At 47.5% G+C, this 24,179-nt stretch overlaps 1 protein-coding gene across 1 annotated transcript in view; it reads left to right on the top strand.

Moving 5' to 3' along the window:
• The first annotated feature begins 3,743 nt into the window (after positions 1-3,743).
• Positions 3,744-24,179, top strand: part of LOC121458866 (signal transducer and activator of transcription 1) — a 37,991-nt gene continuing 17,555 nt past the window's right edge. The window contains exons 1-13 of the mRNA XM_041668190.1: positions 3,744-3,881; positions 4,149-4,275; positions 6,494-6,624; positions 7,303-7,447; positions 9,776-9,874; positions 14,511-14,600; positions 16,359-16,437; positions 17,901-17,992; positions 18,306-18,457; positions 20,471-20,629; positions 21,175-21,267; positions 22,491-22,550; positions 24,149-24,178. Coding sequence (XP_041524124.1) covers positions 6,497-6,624; positions 7,303-7,447; positions 9,776-9,874; positions 14,511-14,600; positions 16,359-16,437; positions 17,901-17,992; positions 18,306-18,457; positions 20,471-20,629; positions 21,175-21,267; positions 22,491-22,550; positions 24,149-24,178 — 1,127 coding nt within the window. The 5' untranslated portion in view covers positions 3,744-3,881; positions 4,149-4,275; positions 6,494-6,496. The remainder of the gene's footprint in view (positions 3,882-4,148; positions 4,276-6,493; positions 6,625-7,302; positions 7,448-9,775; positions 9,875-14,510; positions 14,601-16,358; positions 16,438-17,900; positions 17,993-18,305; positions 18,458-20,470; positions 20,630-21,174; positions 21,268-22,490; positions 22,551-24,148; position 24,179) is intronic.

Below are 24,179 nucleotides of genomic sequence, written 5' to 3'. Positions count from 1 at the left end.
TGGAGGACAGCACTGCCCCCACAGTGGCCCATCGTCCTTCATCCCTCAAAAGGCTGACCTCACTTGCCCAGACATAACAGGGCTCCAACTGATACAAAGTCTTATCTGTTACCTAATAGTGTTCAAAACAAGTCACAGGCCAGCCCAGATTCAAAGGTTGAGGAGAACGTTCCCTCCATCTGTTAAGGAAGTCAGTACGCAGCTGCATTGCAGAGAGGAGCAGAAAGCAGACGCGAGCATGGTGGCCACTGAAAGTCCCACGTTGGGTGAAGGACTGTGTAGATGCTATCTATCCATTCGCCTTGCCTGGTGGCGTTTCTATTTGAGTGCTTCTATTTCTAGCTGCCGTAATATTTATTTAATAATGGCCATAATGCAACAAGACAGGTATAGTCGATTAACGTAAGAGAAAGACAGAATACAAGAAGGGGTGGATAAGGAATAAGGATGATCTTGATTGTTGTTTTTCCAAGGAAAAAGAAATGTTCCTGAAATGAGAGATTCAGAACACTTTCTAGGAGTCCTTCCCCTCACCATCACGAATCACGAGTTAGTCCAGTGCCTTCGTTATCCGTTGTACAACGTGGCTCCTAGGTTCCTCACCACCATGGACTTCCTTTTGTCTACATACCAGTTCAGGCATGGTAAAGCACAATTTCTTCTTACCTGATTCTTCTGGTTGATTTCCAGTGACTGAAGGGACGCTTGTCATAGCCTGGCCCTTTCCTTCAAGCCCAATGCAAGTCTTTGTATTCGTTGTTTTACATTGTACCCTATTGGCAATATGGCCAGCAGCAGCGTTCTAACCTGTTAAGATTAGAATGATTATTTTGTCATCTGGAAAGCAGCTGATTCGAAGGGGTTGCGGGGGGGGGGGGGGGAATCTCAGATACACAGTGAGAGCCAGTATGGGCCAGTTCTCCAGGCATCAGGCTCGAGGGGGTTGCCTTGGACTTTCTCCTGGATCAAGCAGTAGGAGCAGCTGCACCTGGGAATACCACTTCTTGGAAAAAAGAATGAGAAAACAATAACAAATGGATGCCAAGGAGCATGGCAAGTTACAATTCCTTCTCTGACAGTTACAATTCCTACAATTCCAACTACATTCCCTTTACTGGAAGAAGCCACAAGCCTGAGTCAGGGCACAGAGAGGTACCCTCTATTCTCAGTGAGCCCATGACGAGTTAGGAAGAAAAACAAGATTGGAAAATTACAATTTACCAGATATGCCATTGTTTTTTTTTTTTTTAGTTTTATGTCTTCTGCATACTTGATATTGTTGTTACAAAGATTCAACTTCCTGAGTTGAATCTTGCAAAATGGTATCACGTATTTGGAAGTATCTTTCTTCTAGGTTTCTGTTTTGGTTTTGGAAATTTTTCGTGTGTTTCTTTTGCTTGCGTTTCATTTTTTAAAATTTGAGATTATAATTGTATTTTTCCCTTTCCTCCCTCCAAGCTGTCCCATATACCCCTCCCTGCTCTCCTTTAGAGTCGTGGCCTCTTTTTTTCACCAATTGTTATTACATGTATATAACTTAAGTATAATCTGTTCAATCTGCATAATGTTGTTTGCATGTGTGTTTTCAGGGCTGACTTTCGGGGCACTGGACAATCTCTTCCCCAAACCCCACTCTGCTCCCAGCTTTCCTCAGTTGCTGTTGTTCTTTGAGGCCCTGTGTGCTCCCCTGCTCCCCTGCTCCCCGTCCAGTTCAGAAGCTGATGTGTTACATGGTAGTTCCTACAACATAAGAAAGAGATTTCTTTTCAGAAACTGTAACTTTTAGTGACAATAGCCCTTGAAGACTTCAAAAAACATAAAGAATTACAATGAAAACTTTGAGGGCAAAATACAGACACATTTAATTAGGTAATTAGACAAGTAGATCTCAGACAGGAAGAAAGGCAGGGACATTGAGAGCTCCGGGATGACTTGGTGAGGGTGGATGTGTGACAATAAACTATACAGATGGGGAGAAAGAACATTGGCTGTAATATGCGTGTGTGTGTGCACACCCCTGGGAAGTTTCTTAGATCCTTCTCCTACCCAAAGTTGCTGCGCTATTCGAGGCTTGATTCAATAGCCATCTATCTGAAGGAACCGATCGATTCTGTAGGTACACATTCCCAGAAGATCTAGCCGGCCTCCGTTATACCTGTCGGAGAACGGACGTCTGCTCTGAGATTTTTTTAAGATGAGTTACCCATCAAATAATTTGGCGAGCACAGATGTTGGCTCAGGGGACTTTCCAAAGACAGCACGGACTGGTGAGAGGAGTGTGCGTGGAGGGGGAAGAGCTTGGCTTATTCAGAGAATAAAAGTGCTGAGGCAAGCAATGAAAAATATGGCACAAGTTATTCAGAAGGTGATAGGGGAACACGGCTTTAGAGAATACATTGAGAAATTTGAATTGTATAGGAGCAAACAAGAAAAGCCATGATTAATATTTTTTGAGTTTGGAATGACACGATCAGTTTTGCAATTAGATAAAGATCACTAAAATGACTACATGGAGATTGAACTAAGTGGGAGGGGCGAGCTGAAGGAAGGCAGTCATGTGGGAAGCTAATGCCGTAATTCAGGCTAGAGTTCGGGGCGGTGGAAGAGGTAGGAAGAAATCAATGAAACTTTGGGGATAGGAGCAAGCCCCAAGGAAGCTTAAGGACCAAGCGCTGGAGAGCAGGAAGAAGGCACGCAGCTGATGACTTTTATTCTGAGTTTAACTGGTTTAAAGAGTCACTAGGTATCCCCGGACAGGGGGGCCGTGGAGCTTAGAGGAAAGCCAAGGGTTGGTATACATCTAGGATTGACCCAGAACATGGAAGCTGCTGGGGAGGCCACCAAAAGTACAATGGGAGAAGGGGAGATGAGGTCCTGACATTTGCGGTTAGTGGTTTAGTAATGGAGATGGGGGCCATAGAGAAGAGAAGTCCAGGAAGGAGCAAAGGAGCAAGGAGGTTCTATCCTCATGATGACAAGGGAGGAAAATTTCAACAATGAAGGTGTTAATTGCAGGAACTAGCTCTTGTAGACCAGGCTGGCCTCGAACTTACAGAGAGATCCGCCTGCCACTGCCTCCCAAGTGCTGGCTGGGATTACCACCACCGCCCGGCTATGTTTTTCTTAAACTTCTTAATTAGATTTATTCATTTTATGTCATGTGTTTTGCTCGCATGTATGCATGTACACCACCTGCATGCTCGGTGCCTATATGTCAGAAGAGGGCACCACATCTTCTGGAACTTCCATGTGGGGACCAGGGATCCAACCAACGTCTGTGCCCTGCAAGAGCAAATTGTCTTAACTGCTGAGTTAAAGTTAAGTCCCTGTGTTGAAGGTTTTTAAACCGGGTAAGTAAAGCGGACATCCCCTGGCTTTCGAAACATGGCAGGTAATCGCCAGTCCCCAACTCTGCCTTCTCAGCGATGCAGCTACTTAAAGCTGGGTCTCCGAGACTAACCCTCCGCAAGCACAGAGCTTCCCTGTCGTTGTTCTCCAAACTTGTAAACAGAGCCTCCAGTCTGCGGTTTGCACCGCGTAGCGGAGCCCCAGCTTTCTTACCCAGGGGGGTGGGGGGGGACGGGGGAGGGACGGGATGGGACACGAGGGACAGGAAGACCGAGACGCAGCCACACCGCGCGAGCGGCGGGGAAGTGGCGCGCTCACGGAACAGCCGGCTAAATCCCGCTGCTGATTGGCTGGTGCGGGAGGAGGCGGGGCGCCCTCGGCCTTTTCCTCAGCCCGGTGCTTTCGTTTTCCCCCCAGCGCTGAGTCGGTCGAGGCTCCTGGCGACCGCGGGAACCGCGCCCCTCAGACCCTCTTGGGACGCAGCTGAGCGGCGCAGGGAGATCTGCCCCGACTCGGGCACCCGCGTGCAGTGAGTGAGTGCCGGGTGCGGGTGAGGGCGGAGTGGGGCGCCCCTCCAGGTGCGGGGTCCGCTGCCTGCAGGTGACCTGGCACCGCGCATCACCGGGGACCCTCTGCTTAGCTCATGGCTCTTCTTGGAGCCCTTACCCTGGCCGTCCACACGGTTGGGTAATCGCAATAGACTTGTGCAATAGAAGGGTCTCCCGGAAGACTCTGCACTTTCCCACTTAACCCTTGCTCGCCTCACCGCCTGGCCACTTTCCGTTTTCTTCTTTCCGCAGTTGTAGCAGCTCTGTCCCGTCTCCAGAGCCACTGCCACCCCGTGCGCGGCACGCAACAGGCACCCAATTTGCTGTGTTTGGCGGCTGCTTGTTGTTGAATCCCCAGCCTGCACCCGGAGACAGTTCAGTAAGTGTTCTTCACAGTCCAGTAAGTGTTCGTGGAAGTCAATGCATTTGGAATCTCAGTCATGCCTGTAAGCAGTTTTCTGGAACGTAAAAGTGATATGTAGTTACCGAAGCAGCACTAATAGTGTAATTATTACTTAATAATAACTCCCGGGCTACCACGGAGTAGTAAGTGTACAGGTGGGTGAAAGCTGTTTTTATCTGGGCGAAACGACTTGAGCCCCGATTGCTCAGTGAGGTTGCCAGACTCAAACTTGTAGGATCGTCATGGGGTTTGACTGTTGCTGCCCAAAGCCTACCGAAACATCCCAGGTTTCAGTAGGACACACTGTACCGTGCTCAGTAACGTTTATGATTAAAGCCATATACCGGGCACTGTCTGGGGTTCAGAGGATGCTAATAGCAAAATGTACCCCCTCCGAGGCGCTGATGCTTACAATACCATGGGAGACAGTCATACACTTCACAGGGAAGATTGGAGCTGATGCTGTAATAAGCAGGGCAAGCAGATGTGGGCATGACAGATAGCTTTAGGAAGAAGGGTCGTTTATACAGACAGACCTTTGTTGGCAGCAGCGTGGTCCAGTCTGCGGCACAGGCTAGATTGGGAGGGTAGCATGTTTGTTGGAGGTGCAGAGACAGCTGGTCCTAAGACTGCAGAGGAAGAAGTCACCCCCAAACTCTGTTAGAGCCAGGCGATTGAGAGTCTTGCCAGTCTCGGGTTTCATGAGAATATTAACTTGGTTCTGGGTTTGTCAGGATGGGTCTCTCGATGGACAGGTTTGTATCCAGTGGAGCTTACACAGGCGCCATGGCCTGACAGTCCCTCATATTTGCTTTAGGCACGTCCCTAACAGGGCTGAGTAGGACTGATTTGGACGTCAACAGAGGTAAACCAGATGTAAAATATCAATTTGCTCCACGGACGTGCCACATGGTGGGTGGGCTGGAGTTCTTTTTTATTAGTACTTGAAATGGCAGCTAGTTTTGTAGTCCATTTTCGTGCGGCAGACGTGACTTCATTCGTGCCCACGAATGCGCAGAAGCATGTCTGAATATCCACACACCTCTAGACCCCACCGGATGCAGACCTTCCCCAGAGGTCTGGCAGGACTAGATTTGCATGAAGTGATGCCCGTGTGCACCGGTGCGTGACCTGTTACCTGATGGCCATACAAAATGTGTTCTTAAGAGTCCCTTAAATTAGGGAATGCCGTGATGCTTCCTATTTATCTATTTTATCCCTTCAAGTGCCGTTTAGCGTGGTTGCTTTGTTCTGACACGGTGACTCCCTGCGTAACCTTGCACACTAGGCTAGCACTCAGCACGCGGCTCAGGCTGACCTTGAATTCGCGGCCTTTTTGGCTCCGCTTTTCCAAGTGCCCTGATCTCAGGTGTGGTGTGCCAGGCACGGCTATTGTTTCCGTCCAGGGAGATGACACACCGCACATGGTTCAGCTCCGCAGGCTGGCCTCCGACTTCCACTCATAATGTGGTGCCACGCATGCAAAAAATAAAACGTAACAATCTTGAAATAAAATACAAGCTTTAAAATGGGCTGTACTTAGTAGAAAAGTTTTAGGAAGTGCTTGCGATATCTTCATTCTAAGAATGTTTTTTCTTTTCTGCTTGTTTGAGAAAAAGTAGAAATTCCTTTGTAAATATTATTGGATTCCCCAGCTTACTAGACCTTGTTCCCTTTCCTTTTCTTTAACAGAAAAGGTAATGAAGTACAAAGGAAAATATGAGATGGGTCTGGGTGAGAAACGAGCGCTCTGCAGAAAAATCTGTCAAGCGAAGGGGTAGTGTTTTCCAGGGAGGGGTGGCTATCCCTGAAGCAAGACGGCTAGTGTAGGCCGCGCCGACCTTTGAGTAAAGACCTGGGGATATGTTTTCTGCAGAAGAAAAAAAAATGATTCCAAAATTCAATAAAGATGAATATTAAATATAGATACCATTCACGTCGTGCTTTTCAGAGACCGACAGGGTAGAGTAGTGGTTCTCGAGAAACCTCTATCTCCAAAGCATATTTGCATTCCGATTCATCACAAAAGGACAGTTAGGAAGCACCTCTGAAAACATTGTATGGTTGGGGATCACCACCACGGGGTACGGCTGTCTTAAAGGGTCTCCGCGTGAGGAAGGGTGAGAGCCCGCTGTTTCAGCGGCTCCGCCCGGAGCCGGAGCTGCCTGTTCACATGTGCGTGTTCTTCCTGCAGACGATGTCTCAGTGGTACGAACTTCAGCAGCTGGACTCCAAGTTCCTGGAGCAGGTTCACCAGCTGTACGATGATAGCTTTCCCATGGAAATCAGACAGTACCTGGCCCAGTGGCTGGAAAAGCAGGACTGGTGAGCAAAACCCCCTGGCGAGGGAGTGGAGTGTGTTTCAAAGATATCTGTCGATGAGGTCGCCTTGGAGCTGTGTTTACAGAAACTGAATCTCCCCAGTAGCCATAAAACCGAAGTCATGAGTCTTTAAGTACTTCCCAGTCTTAAACACATTATTTGCTAATGGCAAAAACTCTAAACGTTCTGAAAGTATTTGATATAGAAAGTCCAGGCCCCTGTTGGTTTTTTTCTGTCTGGGGATAAATACCACGAATAGTTTTTCTGGACAATCTCTGATACTTTCTATAATTTTTCGTCAGTTGTGTAGAACAGAAATACTATGCAAATTGCTAATAATACTAATAAGACTATGCAATAGCATGGTAATAACACTATGCAAATTGCTAATAATACTAATAAGACTATGCAATAACATGGTAATAACACTATGCAAATTGCTAATAATACTAATAAGACTATGCAATAACATGGTAATAACACTATGCAAATTGCTAATAATACTAATAAGACTATGCAATAACATGATAATAACACTATGTAAATTGCTAATAAAAGCAAGAAGAAAAAAAATAAGCCTAAGAAACGCGTTATCTTTGGACACTGTCCGGAAGGGAAGCAGCATTTCTTTCGTGTGTTGTAAGTAGTGTCTGGAATGAGCTGTAAATTCCGTTCTCCTAGGGAGCACGCTGCCAATGACGATTCCTTTGCCACCATCCGCTTCCATGACCTGCTTTCCCAGCTGGATGATCAGTACAGCCGCTTTTCTCTGGAGAATAACTTTCTGTTGCAGCACAACATAAGGAAAAGCAAGCGCAATCTTCAGGTACGAACCGGCATTGTGCGTTACTGGAACCATCTCTGCGCTTACTTCAAGCCTCTCCCGTACTTCCGCTCAGCAGATGCTCAGCACCCACTCGCTGGTGTTCAGAGAAGTTACAGGGACAAAGGAACTCTCTTTATGTGGCGAACGCTTATAAAACATAAATCAATACAATTTCAATTCATTTTTTTTTTCCGAGACAGGGTTTCTCTGTAGCTTTGGAGCCTGTCCTGGAACTAACTCTTGTAGACCAGGCTGGCCTCGAACTCACAGAGATCCACCTGCCTCTGTCTCCCAAGTGCTGGGATTAAAGGCATGCGCCACCACCACCTGGCGTTCAATTCATTTTATAAACGCACAAAAGATTTCAGGTTTAAGTGTCATGCTGTAAAACTTTGTTTCACTAAAAATTGTTACTATTGAGACCAAAGGAAAGGGGCTTCATTTTCAGAACAGTGAGCTACAGTAACTCACTAAGCTCCAAGAAATTTTAGCGATCAGCTGAATGAATCTTAAGCCCTTGTGGGTCCAGATGAAGATACTCCAGGAAGGTCTGGCCCACTCGGGGCCCAGTGCGTGAGTGACTTGGACCAGAGCCACTTTGCCTTGCTTCTGGCAGACTTGTCTACCACTGGCTCTTCAGATGTCCCCCCAGCGTGCCCTTAGCCTGGCCACCACGCTTTTTCTATTGCATAACACTTTCTTGTTTTAACAGAAACGAAAGCTTTCATGGGACACAACAAAACATTTCACCATAGGTAGTTGGAAGCCTTCTATTCTGTTTTCTCTCTGAAGAGGTCTGTGAGCTGCTATCAGTGAGATGGGAAATCATATTAAGTTGATAAAATTTTGCTCCTATTCAGGCTGCTTGGTGGTGAATTTGTGGCTGCCAGTACTTTGCACAATAGCCTTGACCGTGAAAACAGAACGCTTGAGATGAATTTTTTTTCTAGTTACAAGTACAGTTTACTTCAGTTGCTGTGTTGAGGAATTAGTTGGAGATTATCACGAATAGTTCCTATGTCGTGCATTGTCTCCATGTTCTAACAGAAGGCAGTTGGCTTCAGGATTACAGGCAATGGATACTAGAGCATTTAGGAAGAGGTGTGGGGTATGGTCAGTGCTCAGAGTGCCTGCTTGGCCTGCCTGAAACTCTGAATTTTTTACACTTAATACTGCCCCAAACCCTCAGGATCCACATACGAAAATATTTTCTTTTTAAATCAAATTGCTCAAATTTGGTAAGACAAAGTAATTTTTGTCCTAATTTATAAAAGGAGTAATTTTGTTTTCTATAAAAATATGTTACTGGGCGTGGTGGCCAACAGTGGTACACACCTTTAATCCCAGCACTCAAGGAGGCAAAGGCAGGGAGACTTTGGGAGTTCCAGGACAGTTACGACTACATAAAGACCCTGTCTCAAAAAACCAAAAACCGCCAGGCGGTGGTGGCCCACGCCTTTAATCCCAGCACTCGGGAGGCAGAGACAGGCGGATCTCTGTGAGTTCGAGGCCAGCCTGGTCTACAGAGTGAGTTCCAGGACAGGCTCCAAAGCTACAGAGAAACCCTGTCTCGAAAAACCAAAAACAAACAAAAACCAAAACAAAATAACAACAGCAAAAAAAAAAAAATCCCTTAAGTCAGATTTAGTGGGCATACGATAAGCTTCTTAAGGAATAGAAAGACGTGTACCAAACAAAGATTTTACAGACTTTCTACTCATGACCACGTTTTACCCAAGAAATTTTTCCACAACTTCATGCGTCTCAGTATATAAAATAGTTAATACTGCTCAGGCATTTATTGATAATAAATAAATAGAAATTTATTTTAAGAAGATTCTTTGACATCCTTGCAATTCTACCGTTTATTAAAGATGGAATCCAATTTACCTACACAGTCATGAAGTCTATGTCTAATATGATAAAATTAAAAGACCTGAATAAAATTCATTTCCATAAGTAAAGCCCTTGTGTTCCCCGTAAGAGCAGAAACTTTGTCAACTCCAACCCTACTGTCCATCCCAGGCAGCTGTCTGCAGTCAGGCTGTTTTGGACCCTGGCGTTGTGCTGTGTGAAGGCAGATGCTGTGCACAGCGCCCATGCTCGTGTGCTCAGAAGCAAGGCGTCATGGAGTAGACCGGTGCCACACGGAAGCAATGCCAGAGTCCACTTCAGGGTCCTTATCTATCTGATTTAATGTACTTGTAGTCTGCATGTTTGGAAACCTTTCACGGTTGCCCAAATCCCAATGATCCTCATATTCCATTCCATTACCACCTGTGGCTATTCCGAAACTTATTTTTATTTACCCTTATCACCTGTGTCTAGGATAACTTCCAGGAAGATCCCGTACAGATGTCCATGATCATCCATAATTGCCTGAAGGAAGAGAGGAAGATTTTGGAAAATGCCCAGAGATTTAATCAGGTACTTTATTCTAAGCGGTACTAACTGTTAGGAGGGAAATGTATGAAATACATCGTGTATTTCACAGATATTGCCAGGGCCTTTCTTAAGTCACTGATAAATACACCCCTGACTTTTTAACTCCAGGAAGCAGGGATGGTCAGATCCAGGAATTTTCTAGAACAGTGCTTTAAGAAGCACCCTTGTCTAGTGGAGTTGACTCCTAATGAGAATATGGGCTTGGAATCGAGGTGCTTGCTGGCAGAGGTGGAGATGCCACGCTGCTTGATGCCACGGCTGGGCGGGGCCTGTGTGTGAAGAGGGCAGGTCAGGAATGGAGGCAGACAGAATCATCGAGTTGGGGGGGGGAGGTTGGCCATGGCAGGTGTACTCCGAGTTCCTGGAGACAGGAAAAGCCCCGCAATTCAGGCTGTGTTGGGGATGGTGAAGGACCGCTCTGCAGTTGTGGCTTGAGTCTCTCGGAGAATGTTGCCTGCTGAGGGAGAAGCCAGAGCAAGGCAGGACGAGGACGTTTCTAGGACACGGCAGGTTTGGGAGAGTAAGAGAAAAATCATTAGGAAAATGAAAGCTTCAGTTTGAACGAGATGAAGACGCCCGCTGATGTTCAGACATCAAACCGTGGATGAATCAGAGTTCTAGTATTACTGGCTTTGGGGTCACAGTTTCGCTAGTCATCCTGTAGGCCTGCCCAGCAACTGGGTTCAGTGAGGCTTTGGCTGTTGCGGACGGCATTTTTCATTCCTTTCTTGAGAAGTGTCGAGGGACTTGAGGACCAGGTAGGCAGGTGGCTGTGAAGCCAATGTCGCACGAGCTCTGGCCAAACCATCCCAAGCCTGGGAGGAGCATGCAGAGGGCACAGTAAAATCTGTGCCTTGTGTGTTTTGTCAGTAGGTAACGAAGTGAACTCCGCTACAGTGGGAAAAGGGGGCAAAGGTCAGTGCTGGCGAAGGCCTTTCTCCCTGCTTTTGTGACCTCTTTGCCACAGTCCTGGAGAACCCGTGCTTCCCTCGGGCGTTTAGATACTGTTCGCCTATGATGGCGAAGACGCTTTGACGTGCTATGCATGTAATGTTGTTTGTCCTAACCTGAAGCTGCACGGCTCAGTTGGTACCTGTCCTAATGCATGTATATCAGAATCACAGTGAGATCTGGCTGCCTTGGCTCCTAGCGGAGCAGGCTGACCTCCAGCTGGCGTGTGTGTAAGAAGCCTGCAGAGGGGGTTTTTCTTTATGCGGACTTTCCATGTTAGCGGCAGCATGCGGTGGCTCTCCTCGTGTGTCAGATACACCAGCTTGACAGAAGGAGAGACTGCCCACCTCTGCACACTGGTTTGCCACCCTTCACGTTTGACCTCGAGCCTAGCGTGGGCATTGCAGGCAGCACGGGCAATCTCCGTTCTGCCATACCAGTCCCGCCCTCTGGCTACCTCATAGGGACTTGAAGGCTTGCCCGCTTTTGGACTGCTGGTTAGAAATACATACGACTTGGGGGAGAGGTTCATTTTGAGCCACCCCGATGACCCCTGAGGGTTGCACCCTTTGCCAAGGCCCCTTTGGATGTGAAGGAAAGTCTCAGTTGTGGGGTCGGGTGGGGTGCAGCTTAGGGAGAGTAAGAGGCACATTGTTTCTCAATAGAATTTTTAGAAAAAAAAATTACATTACACATAGTTTTCTAGGAGACTCTAATGTTTCGTCTGCTGCCTTTGATGCCTCTGTGGCTGCTGGGTTGTTAAAAGCTGTAGAGTGGTCTTAATGATCTTGGCATTAAATGGGTGCCAATATGGTCCCAAAGAAGCCATTTCCTAACAGGAGATGGGCGTAGGGCAGAGGAGTGGGGGCAAGAGGGAAATACCAGAGTCACATGAACGGACTGAAACAGGGGGATGCTTGGACTCCACCAAGCATCGTTCATCAATAAGGCAGCTGTAAGGGAGTGTGTCCTATTCTTAACATTTCCTGTCCGCACCCTGTTCACCCAGCTAGCTTTGATAGTTTGGGAGGGGGCCAGGAAGTCAGGATCCTCCAGGGACCTTTTCCTCGGTTGGGCACCCACATGGCTTTGAAGCAGACCCCAGCGAATATCTTTTAGAATGGGCAGGAACCTCCTTATGGGAGCTACACAGGGAAGTGACTCATTCCGAATGGCCATAGAAGTCCCTTTCGTTGTCACCGTTGTGAGGTGACATATGGGACTCTGGATGCCAGTCCTTTTCACATACATCTGAAACTGCTAGTAGTCAGATGTCTCGAACTTCTGCTGAAATGGAAAACAACAACAACAACATAACTTTCTGTGGAGCTTGATAAAAACCAGGGCAGGAAACAGTCACAGACCAGATTTGCTCATGGCTGTCTGTGTGATATCTGCACAAAAATCCTAAGTAAAAGGGCATGGAACCGAATTGAGTGCTGAACTATAAAAAGTGTATTTCACGATAAGTAGGGTTTATTAGCGGTTGCAAAGGTAGGGTTCCTGGGAAATCTGTTCGTGTAATTCTCTGTCTTACAAGATACAAGAAGAAAAAGCCTTGACTTCTCTGCAAAAATTCTAGAGAGTTCTGATAAAGTCTTGAGCCCATGGTTGAGGAAACGTCTTACAGATAAGAGCTGGTGGCTTTCTCATTGATGAGCTGCCGTACAGTCTCTTCCTCATGTCATGTTCTAGAGACAGTAGTTCCCTGGAAAATTCCAGCATGTCAGCAACACGCGGTGCGGGCAACTGGTACTTCCTCTGTGCGTCCGTCTGCCGTGCTGGTGGTGTGGGCCAACGCAGTTATGACAAAACCGCGAGCTCAGTAGTTGAAGTGGTTGTGGTGGTGTGCAACCTGTCAGTCATTCCACAGCTCGGGGGAAGAGGAAGGTCAGGCGTCCAGGCCACACAGAATGTTGAGGGCCACCCTTGTCTGTAGGAAGCTGTTCTAAAATATGCCCAAATCCCAACGAGACCAAAAAAGCATGCGCATTAAGATCGTCAACTGTGAGCTTTCGCTGAGTTAGTTAATAATTTTAATGCAGTCCTAATAACAATTGTAATATGTGTTCTAAAGCTGTCCAAGACCATTTTGAAATCCTTGTGAAAAATGAATGGAAATTAATAGCAAGGAATGCCCGAGAAACTCAAATAGAATGGGAGAGAGTGGCAGCATACTATAGCCATCTATAATGAACCATGGCTTCGAGGGGCTGTCTTCTGAGTGGAAAAATGAGCAGGAACAGGAACACTGAGAAATAAACTCAGCTAGAAATGTGTGTTATGAAGATGGTACCTCAAAGCGCTGGGAAGTTGTAAACTTCCCACTAAATATGGTAAAGATAGAATATGATCACGTTAAATGTAAGAATCAACTTCCGGGGTAGCATGGTAGTTAGTGTAAGCCTATAATCTCAGGACTTGCGCCAGTGTCTGAGGAGTTCAAGGTCACGCTCAGTTACAGTTCAAGGCTTCTCTGGGTACGGAAGACTGTCTCAGAATGAAAGAATAGATTGTAAATGTTTTATAGACCTTCGGTTTCAAAGAGGCGGCTCTACCATGCAACTTCACTGTAGAGGAACTGTTCCAACGGTCACTACATAGCCCAGAGAAGCCAATGGTGCTCAACTGTACGGTGATGCCGAACCGTCTGCCGTGGAGAAGTGTTGTGTGTGCTTGCTCTGACCAAAACATTACCCAATGGTTGATAAGCTGTTGAGATGTCACGTGATCATTACTTTGTGCAGTTTTAATGCTTTTTTTCTATTAGTTTAAAGAGATAAAATATAAGGTATTTTGAAAGGTAATAGTGAAGACCGAGAAGCACGAGGGGAAATACATTTGCTTACACCTCTCCGTGGGGCAAGCATTCCTGGTGCCTAGTCAAATCTAGGTCGAGTCCGGGCTGCGAAGGCCATGCAGGCACAGCTGATGGGCACAGCGTTTGCTAGGATCTTGCAGATACAGTTGCTGTCTTACCACTCACAGCTAGGTCCGGAGTATTGTCTGGCATTGCCCCAGCTTAGGTATGTCCCGAGGTGGTGAACACAGGTGCTGATGTCTGAACCCTCTGTCAGGACGCATGACTCCCTCCAGAACCCAGATCTGTATCGACTGTAGATTTTGTAGTGGAACAGCGGCCTCGCTGGTCTCGAGTGGCGGTACCTTTGAATTTTGGTGGACCCCTGAATCACTAGGATGGAGGGGATGTGATTCTGATTTAGCCTCTGGATTAGGGCCTGTGATTGCACTTCAGGAAAGCTGTCAGACGAAGGTGTTGCTGGCCTAGAGAGACTTTGAATCACAAGGTCGTAAGGTAATAGTTATGGACTACGTGCGCATAACCTGTGCACAGAATTTGACAAACTTGAAGTAATGCTTGCACGCTTCATTCAATTACACAGATATGTTAATAGAAACTTATACAAACCCTTGGCACGAATACGCCTACCCTTCTTTAGCTTTTATAGTAGTTTGGCAGCATTTTCCAGGGCCTTGAGAAATGAGGGATTTTTGTTTTGTTTTGTTTTAGATTCATATAGGGGGAATAGCTAATAAGCCTTAGAGGTAGGCAGGCTACAAGGCACGGGACTGGCTTTGGCATGTAGGCAAGCGAGTAAGTGTGTCAGAGAAAGGGTGACTATTAACGGTGTGTTTCCCGTTAAAGGCCCAGGAGGGGAACATTCAGAACACCGTGATGCTGGATAAACAGAAGGAACTGGACAGCAAGGTCAGAAACGTGAAGGACCAGGTCATGGTGAGTACTGAGTGGACACATGCATTCTTCCACAACTTCCAAGGGGACAATGTGTCATTTTCTCCAAGTGTGAACCTAATATAATTTGAAATTATATTAATTAATTAGAACCTAATCTAAATTGAAAAGAAAAACAATCATTCTAAAGTTCTAAACAGAAGTAGGCAAACTGATCAGCTCCATGTCTTATGGCCTCTGCTTTGGGTTCTAAACCCTGAGCTTCTTTCTCTTCCTGTGGCTCATGCAGTCAAGGTTGACTTTGCCCTCGCTGTCCAGTGAGCTGGATGCTGCACTTACCAGCCCTTTCTAGCCACATTTCTCACGGGGTGTCCCTGGAGTTAGACGGAGCTCCCTGTGACGCGTCTTCTAGAGCAGATTTAGTCTAGGGCTTGGAAGAGGAACAAAGCCTATCTCATTCAAATACAGCTCAGCACACTTGATTAGAATGAGGGGACCTCCCGCAACCTTAAGATAAAGCCCCAAGACGGGAGACAAACAACTGAGGGCCCTCCTGTCCACCCCACACCATATGACATAGGACATAGGAAAAGTCCCCTAGCCGAGAGGTTCAGTAGTGCTGGAGGTCTGGGGAACAGGAGCACCTTTCTGAACCCCAAATTCTGGCCGTGGCTTTATTCTGCCGTCTGTTAGGGAACTGCTCCACTAAAGTAGAAGTATGTGGCCTTAACCTGGGAATAGTCGGGGACATCCGGAGAAAGCATATTGTAGACACGTGACCAGATCTCAGAAAAACGAGGTTTGTTTTTAGAATGAACATCCAGTTTGTTCAACTGAGCTGTGTCAAAGAGGACCCTGTTAACCACACAGGCACACCTGCTCACCCTAGTCACACCAGGACTGCCCCAGTCACACCTGCTCACCCCAGTCACACCAGGACTGCCCCAGTCACACCTGCTCACCCCAGTCACACAGGCACACCTGCCCACCCTAGTCACACCAGGACTGCCCCAGTCACACCTGCTCACCCCAGTCACACAGGCACACAGTTCAATGTTCCAGAGGCCCAGGGTGCCATGTTATAATATATACAGTCAGTATACCAGAGGGGACAGATGCTGTGTTATATACAGTCGGTATACCAGAGGGGACAGATGCTGTGTTATAATATATACAGTCACTATACCAGAGGGGACAGATGCTGTGTTATATACAGTCGGTATACCAGAGGGGACAGATGCTGTGTTATAATATATACAGTCAGTGTACCAGAGGGGACAGATGCTGTGTTATAATATATACGGTCAGTGTACCAGAGGGGACAGATGCTGTGTTATAATATATACAGTCGGTATACCAGAGGGGACAGATGCTGTGTTATAATATATACAGTCGGTGTACCAGAGGGGACAGATGCTGTGTTATAATATATACAGTCAGTGTACCAGAGGGGACAGATGCTGTGTTATATACAGTCAGTGTACCAGAGGACAGTAGTCCATGCTACAATGTGTACTAATCAACTTTCCAGGCATTTCAGTATACGTCATTCCAGACAGCAAGTCCCCATGCTAAAGCCACTCTCCTGATTGTTTCTTTTCTCATCTGATGGCTCTGTCAGTAAGGGGTGTACCAGGGCTCCTCTCATTGCATTATCTTCAGCGGGAAGCCTCAGGCTTCTTCTGCCCTCTGAAGTGTTACATTCTTATTATGGAAATATTTTGTGTAAAAGATGAGAGCTCTACAAGGCTGACTCATCTTTTAGGGTGGTAGAAAACTTATTTTTGTCTTTATTTGCAGTGCATAGAGCATGAAATCAAGACCCTAGAAGATTTACAGGATGAATATGACTTTAAGTGCAAAACCTCGCAGAATAGAGGTAAGAATCAAAACAGTGTTCTCTGGCTATATTTTCCCTGTCTACAGCAGTGAACATTTGCCAGATGTTTTCTGCATTTCCCCCGTCTACTGTAGTGAACATTTGCCAGATGTTTTCTGCATTTTCCCGTCTGCAGTAGTGAACATTTGCCAGATGTTTTCTGTATTTTTCCCTGTCTACAGCAGTGAACGTTTGCCAAATGTTTTCTGATTGGTTGTCTGCTTTGGGCTCCTGATGACCCAGGCCAGTGTGTCTTATGTGCCCAGTTCTGCTGGACCAGATATTTTTCTTTGCAGCACGATCTTGTGTCGTGTTTACCAGCGTCTGTGGTTCCATCACCAGATGCTCATAGTACTACCCAGAAACGCCCAGTCGTGACGATCAAAATTGTCCCCAGCCTTTGTCAGACGTTTTAAGGGAGGAGAACGCAGTCTTTGTTGACAAAGGTAGAGTGGTACCCAAATGGCGTTTCTGTGTCCTAACTCCGCAGCACTGCTCGCGTGTGACAGCAACGTCACCTGTTTTAGTGTTGCCTTTTTAAAATGATAACAGAAACTAAAGTGACCCCAAAAGGTCAGGCTGCAGAGCATGGCGCCCTGGTAATCATCTGGTCGGTAGGGACAGATTATTAGTGGGGGGGGAGAAGATGCGGGGCAAAGGGTCCACAGCTGCTGCTTTCTTGTTTGTCTACTTTTCAAGGCTACTGACGAGATTTGTGTACACTTAAGGTAAAGTTTTGCACTAAAACCTGGACCATGACTTAAGTACTAGATTTCCAGTTTTTCGTGGGAATTTATAATTTTCCAATCCACGTGGGTTGCCGGGAACTGGTACTCAGTTTAAGCAGGATGCACTTAGCTGTTTATATACTTAGGAGACGTTTTTCTCATTTTTTCCCCCAGTAAATACTGTCTTAGTATCTTTCCCTATGGCTGTGAGAAAATACTCTAACGAAAGCAGCTTAAGGGAGAAGGGTTTTCTTTTAGCCCTCAGTTCACAGTGCGGTTCCTTACAGTGGGGTGGTCGTCAGCTTGAAGCGGCTGTCATGTCGCATCTACAAGCTGGAAGCAGAGAGAGACAAGGATGCTGCACTCAGGTCCCCTCTTCCCGTTGTATAGTCCAGGGTTCCTGCCCAGAGACTAGTCCTGCCCACCGCCCGGGTAGGGTTTTCAGTCACTGTAATCCCTCGCAGGCATGCCAGGAGCCTGCCTCCAACACAGGCCTCTGTCCCTGGTGCAGGCATGCCGGGAACCTGTCCCCAACACAGGCGTCTGTCCCCAGCGTAGGCATGCCGGGAGCCTATCCCCCAGGTGATTCTAGATTCTGTCAAATTATCAATTAACCTCAAACAAGAGTCAGACTTCGTATTTTTATCACATTTTACATAAACTCGTGTGACTCTTGCTTTGGTCAGAGTGATCTTTTTGCAAATGTATGCCTACCTCCTCTTCCTTTGTTGACAGAAAGTGAAGCCAACGGCGTGGCCAAGAGTGACCAGAAGCAAGAACAGCTGGTACTTCAGAAGATGTTCCTAATGCTGGACAATAAGAGAAAGGTAGCGGCTGCTTCCGGTTTAAACGGGAAAAGAAAGTTCATTCTTTAAATGCATCTTTGTTTGGGGGTGGATAGAGACCACTTATAGGAGCCCCTCCCCTCTTCCCACTGTGTGAGCCCCAGGAACCAAGCTTGGGCTTAGTGAGCATCTTTGCCTGCTGAGCCACCCCACCAGCCTGGAGAAAGTAGACCCCCCCCCCCCCCAGCTGAGAATGAAGAGAAACACGCTTTGCTTTAAAAAATCTTCCCAAGTTCAGTAGTTACCAGTGAATTCACACACACACACACACCCCTGGGGCTTCCTTTTCCTTTAGGAAATAATTCACAAAATACGAGAGCTGCTGAACGCCATCGAGCTCACTCAGAACGTCCTGATCAACGACGAGTTGGTGGACTGGAAGAGAAGACAGCAGAGCGCCTGTATTGGGGGACCGCCCAATGCTTGCCTCGATCAGCTGCAGAGCTGGTAAGCTGTGCCTGCACTGCAGAGTTTGCAGATGACCTGCTGGATGGCCAGAGAGGGGGCACGGGCAGGGGAAGAGGTGCTACTACTGACCTTGGAAGGAAGATCTCAGCCCCTTTCTGGAACCGGCCTCGCTATGCTGGCCCTTGAAAACGAAGCAGGCTTCTCTCTCACACAGGGTCCACATTCTCTCTGCGTCTTTGTTTAGGAAGGTCACCCTGGCAGCAGGCTAGAGGACAGAATAGAAACAGAAGCCCACTGGCCAGTTCACTGCTAGCCTGTTACCGTGGTCCAGGGGAGGGCCTCTAAGAACCGCTGAGGATGGAGCAGAGGAACCTTGGAATGGAAGCGAAGGGATGGTGGTCTAAGATGTCACCAGGCACCCCGAGCCAGAGGGCTAGTGGGGTTATTGAGATTGAACTGTTTTATTTATTTATTTATTATGCATACAGTGTATTGCTGCTGGCCTATATGCCTGCAGGCCAGAAGAGGGGCACCAGATCTTACTACAGATGGCTGTGAGCCACCATGTGGTTGCTGGGAATTGAACTCAGGTCCTCTAAAAGAGCAGTCAGGACTCTTTACTTCTGAGCCATCTCTCCAGCCCCGAAATTGAACTATTTTTCTTTTTGAAGTTAAAATTAACATACATCCATTTATCTTCATCCTGTAAATTGTCCATCTGTATCCTAAGTAGCTCATGGGTAGAAGAGAGTTTCCCAACCCTGTATGACCTTGGACCTTGTACCCTGAGGATGCTGTTTTCCTAGGCCCTCAGCTGGTCAGCGCTGGGCTATCTGGAGACCATGGTGGTTGCCATGGGTCACAAAACCTCTTTCTGTGGCACTGACTCTCAGTATTAGATTGCCATTTTCTCTGTGAGTCACTGTTGGAATGGATCTCGTGGGAGACCCTGGCAGATTCTCCACAGCAAAGCACCCACATCACGATGAGGAGCCCCCCCTGGTGATGTGGGTCCGAGTTGGAAAGCCCCCAGGAGAAGTCGGCATTTTCCATGAGGGGCAGGTGTTTTCTCAAAGATTTTCTACTCTGGTTCTCTGAGTAAGTGTGTGGTACCCTGGGTGCCTGCCTCAGAAGTGGGACACCGTTAGCAGTTGACTGTCAGGAAGGAAAAGCCCCAGGGCAGTCACTAGTGTCCTCCTTGGTCAGGCTAGAGGATATGACCTGTGCCACTTCCTTCTTTCCTCTTCTCTTCTAGGCTACCCCAAGCCCAGGCCCTCATAGTGTCTCTAGGAGGCCTTGCAGCATCAGCCTATGCTTAAAGCAGTGTTTCCTGAGGCATCTGCTCAACTGGTCCCCTGTCTGTCCTCTATGGTTGGCCCTTTTGAAATCCTAGCTATCCTGAAATCAGAGATTACCTGGAGCCCCTGCTCTACCCGGTAGACTTGCTTTATATAGCTGTCTTCGTCAGGGTTTCTATTGCTGTGAGAAAGAAAAAAAAAATGACTAAAAGCAACTTAGAAAGGAAAGGGTTATTTCAGCTTACCACCCTCGGGTCATGCTCCGTAGCTAAGGGAAGTCAGGGCAGGAACCCAAAGCAGGAACCTGGAAGCAGGAACTGAAGCGGAAGCCAAAGAGGGGAGCTGCTTACTGGACTGCTCCCCTTGCCTTGCTCAGACTGCTTCTGATTCACCCCGGGATAACCTGCCCAGGGTTGGCACCACCCACAGTAGGCTGGATCCGCTCACGTTAGACACTGATTGAGAAAATGCCTACAGGCTTGCCTAGGGTATCTGATGGAGGCTCTTTTTCAGTTGAGGTTCCCAGAAAAACGATAGCCTGTCAAGTTGGCAAAAACCTCCAGGCCTGCAGCTCTCAGAACCAGTGTCGCAATTCTTCAGTTGCATGCTAAGTTTTGCTCTACAAGTAACAGAGCTGAAGGCTACAGCAGACCCCCATCTCTCCCTGAGTGTGGATTCTGTGAGTCTCTTGAGGCCAGGCTGCTTTGGGACTGCGGCTCACTGAGACTGAGACTCGCGTCTCGTACCTCCCCAGGTTCACCATCGTCGCGGAGAGTCTGCAGCAGGTTCGTCAGCAGCTTAAAAAGCTGGAGGAGCTGGAACAAAAGTTCACCTATGAACCGGATCCGATCACCAAAAACAAGCAGGTCCTGTCAGACCGCACCTTCGTCCTGTTCCAACAGCTCATTCAGAGGTAAGCCCGGAGGACCGGCTGCCTCCGGTTTGGAAGGCTTTGATGGGCTGCGCGAGGTTCCTGGCTTCTGCCGATGCCTCTTCTCCTTCTGCCCCTCAGCCAGTCTGTCTGGCTCAACAAGTCTGACCTCAGAATGTCCGTCCTTTCCCTTGTGCTGTGGCTTCCCCGTATGCCTGGCTTTCATATCTGGTCTTCTCATCTCCCGGGGCCCTTCGCGGCCTTTCCACCCAGGCTCTGAGACCCACTCAGTCTGTTGGTTTGGTCCTTCATTCCCTGTTAGCCACATGGGTCCCTCGGGCTTCTCCTCCATGGCCTCTTTCCCCATCCCCAGTGACCCGGAGGCTGCTCCACACCTAGATCAGACAGTGCGTTTCTTACCTAGTTTGTCAGACTGTCAGAATATTTTCGGGTACTCCGATGTTTTCGGTCCTTCCATTTTTCCACCTATTTCCTCTTTGGGGAAAAAATACCATTCATCTGTTTATTTTTTACTGCGTTAAGTTTGATGACAATTCTGACTTATCTGCTTTCCTGGACATTTACAGCTCCTTCGTGGTGGAGCGACAGCCATGCATGCCAACTCATCCCCAGAGGCCGCTGGTATTGAAGACCGGGGTGCAGTTCACTGTGAAGTTGAGGTAATGAAGGGATAGTTCCGTATATGCACACGGGCCTGCTTTTTTGCTAATTGCAAAACAGTACATTTTCATAGTAAGAGGAACTTAGAGCCTCGGAAATGTATATAACAGACCCAGTTCCCAGCAGCCTTCCCCCCCATGAACAGAGGCCCATAATGGAGCTGTGTGAATTCCAGATAGACACCGCAACAGTGTGTGGGGGTGGGGACTCTGGCATGTACGTTGTCCTGTGAGTGAATGCTTTCACCAGGCTGGACCAGCGGCCTGTGATCTAAATACCCGTGCACAGCTGCAGTGACCATCCTGTGTCTATCCTCCCATAATCTTGCCATAAATATAAAATGACGTGTGTGCATATTTCACATATAGACCCATGTACGTAAGTTTTAACAATTTCAGTTGATAAAACCAGGGTGATATTTGTATGTAGTCTGCTTCTCTCCATGCTGGAGTCGGAGAGACGTTCTGCCAATGCTTTGGCGTATTCTGGGGAGTGGGCTGCATTCAGCAAGTGTTGCCCTGGGGATGAGCAGCTGGGCCCTGCAGCTCTGGCCTCGTCCCTTCCAGAAGCATTTATGGCAGCACAGGCGTTGTTTCTCCGGCAGGCAGTGTTGCAGCAGCACAGTCAAGCACCGGGAAACCTAGAACTCAGAACTGATAGGAAAGAGGAAACCCCCGTCACCTGTTACCTGCTCCTGATTAGAGGCTGGAAGTCCATCCCATCCTCCACCCCCCTGTGCCGTGGTGTCTAGCTATCAGAACAGAGGCTCATGGGATCTTAGTCCACTCTCTCTTTCTTCACGGCCAATGATCGGGTGCCAACCTGCTTTTTTCTGACTAGGGTAGCAGTGGGAATTTCATGTCTTGGCGGTGCTTTATATTTTCTCTCGCTAGCACAGGAAATGAAATACAAGTTTTGTAAAGAGTAGTATCCACTTTTTTTGCCCATATAGTAATTGGTCAAGAGTGGGAATATTGGTTAGATCTGTGTTGGCGGAGTTCTGTACAAAAGAGTTGCTTTCACTAACTTCTGGTTAGAATGTAAAGTCGGCGCTGTTAGTCCGTTAGTGTTAGAATGTTGTCCCAGTTCATTGTGATTACCCTAACCTAAAAGGGAAGAGAGCAGTCTGTACAACTGTTTGTAGTTGGGGAATTTACACAATAAATACATTTTAGTCAACAGGTTTTTTTTTTAAGGTAATGACTTTTGTTTTTCTTTCCAGACTGTTGGTGAAATTGCAAGAGCTGAATTATAACTTGAAAGTGAAAGTCTCATTTGATAAGTAAGATTCCTTTAATCTCATCTAAGATACTATTTAAAATGTTGGTTTTATTAACGTCTCCATCCAATAAGCCAATTGGAAACTCTTCCCAGGACCTAGGGCTGGACTGCAGGTCCTGAGACTGCCGGAGGGGAAAGATGGCTACTGAGCTGCCGCAGGGCCATCAGGACATCCTAGCAGACTGAAATCACTGGCTGCTTTTCTGAGGGCTGAGAGCGGTGCCTGGAGCAGGTGCTTCCTAGCTTAGAGTAAACAAAAGAACAGAGGAGATTGCCATTGGCAGGTCTATAGCCGGTGGACTTTGCACATCTCAGCCCCAGAGGAGAGGCCCTTAGTCCAGCACACACCCGAGGTCCAGGCTGTGGTCTGCAGCCAGCTGGGCGATGGTTTCTGGGTGACGTGAGAGACTGGGCTGGGGTGAGGTGGGGCTATGGAGCCTGCTGCACTCATTTGTGTTTCGAGGCCATGCTCGGGACCCAGCCATGGGCAGGATCTCTCATGGTGGCAGTCCACATGAAGGAGCCCCTGCATCTCAGTTAGCACTGACCTAGCCATACCGCTTACGCTGGAGAAACACTCTCCCCACCCAGACACCTACTGCTCTTGTCAGACTGTGTCTTGTGCGAGCTCAGCTCATTCCAGAATGCTTTGTCATGATTCAGAGCGGCTTCCTCTGACTTTCTGTCTCTCCCCGCCCTGTTACAAATATTCTTCATGGCACTCTGTGTCTGTGCCTTCCCTGTCGTCGTCTTTGGTAGCAAAACATCCCCAAAATTCAGTGGCTTGAAACCTCAAAGCGTACTATTGCTCACATCGTCTTCTCTCGTCCTCCTTTCCCTCTTCTTACCTGGTCTAGATGAAGAATGTTAGTGGAGGGAGGTTGTTGGTTCCCGGGCCGCCCAGCTAGCTCAGACCCGATATAATCACACAGAAACTGTATTAATAATTAAAACACTGAGTGGCCCATTAGCTCTAGCCTCTTATTGGCTAACTCTTACATCTTTTTTTAAAATATTTATTTAGTATACAATATCCTTTCTGCGTGTATGCCCGCAGGCCAGAAGAGGGCACTAGACCTCATCACAGATGGTTGTGAGCCACCATGTGGTTGCCGGGAATTGAACTCAGGACCTTTGGAAGAGCAGGCAATGCTCTTCACCGCTGAGCCATCTCACCAGCCCCTAACTCTTACATCTTAATTTAACCCATTTCTATCAATCTGTGTATTACCATGTGGCTGTGGCTTATCTGCTAAAGTTCCCAGCATCCGTCTCCAGCAGCTCCATGGCTTCTCTCTGACTCCTCCCTTCTTTCTCCCAGCATTCAGTTTAGTCTTCCCCGCATACCTAAGTTCTACCCTATCAGGCCAAGGCAGTTTCTTTATTCATTAGCCAATAAAAGCAACACGCAGACAGAAGGACCTCCCGCACCAGAAGACATATTTACTGAGTGAACTGCAGGAGGGCAGCAGGCTAGGAAGTAACTGCAGTACCCCCTGCAGCCTGTGCAGCCAGCTTTTATCTTTAATCTATACATCTGTCTAGCATCTATTAAAACATATTTCAACTCTACATGTGGTTTTTTTTTTTTTTTTGCAGAGACGTGAACGAGAAAAACACAGTCAAAGGG

This window comes from Microtus oregoni, unplaced genomic scaffold, assembly GCF_018167655.1.
Source record: "Microtus oregoni isolate MIOR12 unplaced genomic scaffold, Mior012 000018F_ref0000195, whole genome shotgun sequence".
In the NCBI taxonomy this organism is placed as follows: domain Eukaryota; kingdom Metazoa; phylum Chordata; class Mammalia; order Rodentia; family Cricetidae; genus Microtus; species Microtus oregoni.
Note: the sequence above shows the minus strand (reverse complement) of the source record. Positions and strands in the feature narration are given on the sequence as shown.